Here is a 3,671-nt window from a genome sequence, read left to right on the forward strand (position 1 = left end):
TCAACAGAACTAGATTCTGGTAACTTTTGGATGACCTCTGCAAGACAAAGACAGGACAGATCTATTGTACATCATATTACCCTCTTCTTTGATGTCTTTTCTTTTTCTTGTTTCCTTATCAATTTCCTTCCTCTTAATGCTATTTTAGCTTCTCGGTCTTTATTTCTTTCGATATTTTGTCTGACAAATGTAACAAACCATGTTTGAAATTATTGCTGGTGAATTAGACTAAAGGGCATCAAAGGTTAGAAAAGTCAATTCAGACAAAAAGCTTGATTTACCTGAGGGTCAATGAAGCGGTCATCGCTTGATGAATATTATTAACATATTAATATCTGCTTTTGAAAATAAACTATATTGAATTTTGGTCACTTGATTACACGTATATTATTTAGTTAAATTGGTGGAAATTATGAGATGCACACAAATCCGGTGATAAACTCCCTGCCTCTCCATTGGCTGAGCCAGTCACATGGATGCCTAACTTTATTCAGTTGACAGCAAGTAGGAGGGCTCTATGGAAGGAGAAAAAAAGACAACACGAGAAAAATTAGTATTTTCTACCTTCAGAAATTAATGGCCATGAGTTCGTATATGGTGAACTCTAAGTATGTGGATCCTAAATTTCCTCCTTGCGAGGAATATTTACAGAATAACTACTTAGCTGAGCAGGGCTCCGACTATTACAGTGCATCGCAAGGCTCTGATTTTCAGCATCAGGGAATCTATCCACGGTCAAACTACAGCGAGCAGCCCTTTAGCTGTACCAATGCCCAAGACTCTGCCGTACAGCCGCGGGGTCATGGACAGGAGCAATCCGGCCCACCGAGCCACTTCCCCGGTCAAGCAGAGCATTGTCTGCCGCCTCCAATATCCAACTCACGAGCCTGCAGCCAGCAGCAAAACCTCAAAACCCCAAACGGGTCAGCAATTAAACAGCCAGCAGTAGTTTATCCCTGGATGAAGAAAGTCCATGTTAACTCGGGTAAGGATTATCTTCTTACTTTGCTCTTCTACCCTGATTAAGCTAATCCGGTTAGATGTTTGCTAAAGTCCTTCCAAGACTAGTAAGAGATGAGGTTTTTAAACTGGGGTAGCCAATTACACTCGTCATAAATTTTTATTGCAGAGGAAATAGGCCGTTGGCCATGTGGCTCTTTTCTGTGCAGGAGAAAACTCCATTTTAGGAGCATGGTACAGATTTCCAGAGTCTCTCTCTATATAAAGAAGGAAGAAACATGCACGTCTGTTGTAAGGAAATGTGATCAGACATAACAGCCACATGGTAGCCTGTAAGGTTTGTTTTATGAAGTGTAACTAGAAAGCCAAGATTAGATTGTTAAAGTTATACGTATTTTTTTCTCAGTGAATCCCAATTACACCGGAGGGGAACCTAAACGCTCCAGAACAGCCTACACAAGGCAGCAAGTCCTAGAACTGGAAAAAGAATTTCATTTTAACAGGTATCTGACTAGGCGTCGTCGTATTGAAATAGCCCACACTTTGTGTCTCTCTGAACGCCAGATCAAGATCTGGTTTCAGAACAGAAGAATGAAGTGGAAAAAAGATCACAAACTGCCCAACACTAAGGGTAGGTCTTCTTCATCTGGTTCAAACCAACATTTACAGACTGTTTCCAAGGACCATCAGACTGACTTGACAACTTTATAGAAGAGGTGAAATTTTCCATTTCACCCTTTGATTTGGAACAGTACTGTACATAACTGACATTATCCAAGCAGAGCCTGCATGTAGCAGCTAAAGACTCAAGAGGGTCATCTTGCTTTAAGGTGCTGTTGTACAAAGGAGACAAAATGACAATACTTTGGACTTTATTTGAATTACCTACATTAGCACAACCTAAAAACTCTTCTTACAGGTAGTGGGAAGTGGGAAAATATTACGTGAGATCTTCGGTCCATAAAAAATTAATAAATCATTGAAAATGAAACTATGTTCAGTTTTGAATTTTAAAGTTGAGATTTGAAGCTTTATTCCGGTATTTTGTTTTTGTTGCCTTTTCTGCCCCATACAATTTCGGGATTATGCATTTGGGCAAATTCAGGACAGAAATCTATGGCTTAGTCTTTTATTTAAACTAGGGAGACTAGTATTTGTGAACTTTTTGTGCTGCTTTACATTTCATGGTGTGATGAAAACACTTGCTCATTTCCATAACACCTCAGAACAAATGCGTAGAAGTGAAGTGAAAACGGGTTATTTTTTTCTGTTTATGTTAGCGTATTTATTTATTGTTAATTAGAAAGAGTAAAAAGAAAAAGAAAGAAAGAAAAGAAAAATAGTCAAACCAAAAATACTAAAGAGGAGAGGTGAAATCCAGTATTCCTTCTTTTCTGTATCCATATGCATAATGATCAGTTAACCTGAACATACAGAACTTTTCTGTCTCTTTTTCTGATTTCCTTTTCTGTAAATATGAAAGCGTTCCTAAATCTTAAAAATGTATCATCAATAAGTTACATTCTTTATATTGTATTTTAAATGTCTGCTTTATTCGGCGCTATACTTTAAAGCAGAGTTTCCTAATTTAAGAAAAACAAACAAACAAACAGAAAGCTGTAAAAAAAAAAAATAAACATCCAGAGTGAAAATCAAAGCGATTTGTGGCATTATTTAAGCCATTCTGTCTTCATAATAGATGACATACTCTTTGTTTCATGTCCTATTTTTAATTAAAGTATTGTTTTTAAGAGGGATGGGAAATATGATTTGGGGAGGGCTGTTCGTTTTTAAGAAGAAAAATGAGCTTGGATTGAACGCTTAGAAATGAAAGAAAGTTAATTTTAGGGGGAAATGTAATGTTTTTACAATAGCTGAACAAGTCTAATGTACTTTGATTTGTTCGGGGATGTCTTTTGCAACATTGAAAAGTTTTTGGCAATGAGCCTTTCTTATTTCTTGGCTAAAATGCTAATAAACTGAGCAAAATCAACTTGCCCTCTTAACTTACACCTTAATGTAGACGGATTTAAAGATCAGTCCTTTATTTGCACACTGAAAACAGTCACGAGGATATACCAGTGCACCAGCTATTTTAACTAGACATTGCTTCTATTTTTAACCTAAATTCTTACTTCTATACAAAGAAATACAAGATAACAATATCTGAGTTATTTGGAAAGTTCAAAAGCGTATACTAGTTGGACTATGTTGACAATAAACTAGTATCTGGACATTTTACTTGAGAAAACACTAGGAAAAATGATTTAATATAGGTTAGAAATAAAAAGGCAAGAGCTTCACAAATAATTTAATTGGCAAAATTAACTGTGATCAGGGATTAATTTCTGCCCTTTACTCATCCTTAGAATTCAGTAAAGTGTCTTATAAGCCTTGGTCTTTTGTATTAGAGCCTGAAGACAATTCTTTGTTCTTCCTTAGGGTTAGCCTAGTTCTCAGACTTGCACATGGCCATACTTGAATCTCCACGTCGTGATATTAAAGATGGATATTCCTGCATTATTCTCATCATTGTTTCTAATACAAAAAGCACAGAGTTCATACATAGTAAAGACGTCTTTTTTCTGAAGCTTTCACGTTGAGAAGCTGAAAAGGTATTTTACTGAAGTTCGGCTAAATTGCAGAAACAGGTTCATCCAGAGGACAAATTTTCTATTCGATTAGCTGTATTTCAGCCGGGAAGAGTGACC

The 3,671-nt window shown here is 36.5% G+C and overlaps 1 protein-coding gene across 1 annotated transcript; it reads left to right on the top strand.

Annotated features, from left to right (window-relative positions):
• The first annotated feature begins 510 nt into the window (after positions 1 to 510).
• Positions 511 to 1,671, top strand: HOXD4 (homeobox D4). Its single transcript, XM_065413459.1, has 2 exons — positions 511 to 985; positions 1,367 to 1,671. Exons 1-2 carry the CDS (start codon positions 577 to 579, stop codon positions 1,669 to 1,671), a joined length of 714 nt encoding a protein of 237 aa, XP_065269531.1. The 5' UTR covers positions 511 to 576.
• The last annotated feature ends 2,000 nt before the right edge of the window (positions 1,672 to 3,671 follow it).

The sequence above is a fragment of the Emys orbicularis genome, chromosome 11 (genome assembly GCF_028017835.1).
Source record: "Emys orbicularis isolate rEmyOrb1 chromosome 11, rEmyOrb1.hap1, whole genome shotgun sequence".
Taxonomy (NCBI): Eukaryota; Metazoa; Chordata; order Testudines; family Emydidae; genus Emys; species Emys orbicularis.

Bases quoted from the DNA above. Each gene is read 5' to 3' on its own strand.
- HOXD4 (XM_065413459.1), top strand. From the start codon at position 577: ATGGCCATGAGTTCGTATATGGTGAACTCTAAGTATGTGGATCCTAAA. The intron at 986-1,366 runs GTAAGGATTATC...TTTTTTTCTCAG, and splicing joins GAAAGTCCATGTTAACTCGG to TGAATCCCAATTACACCGGA.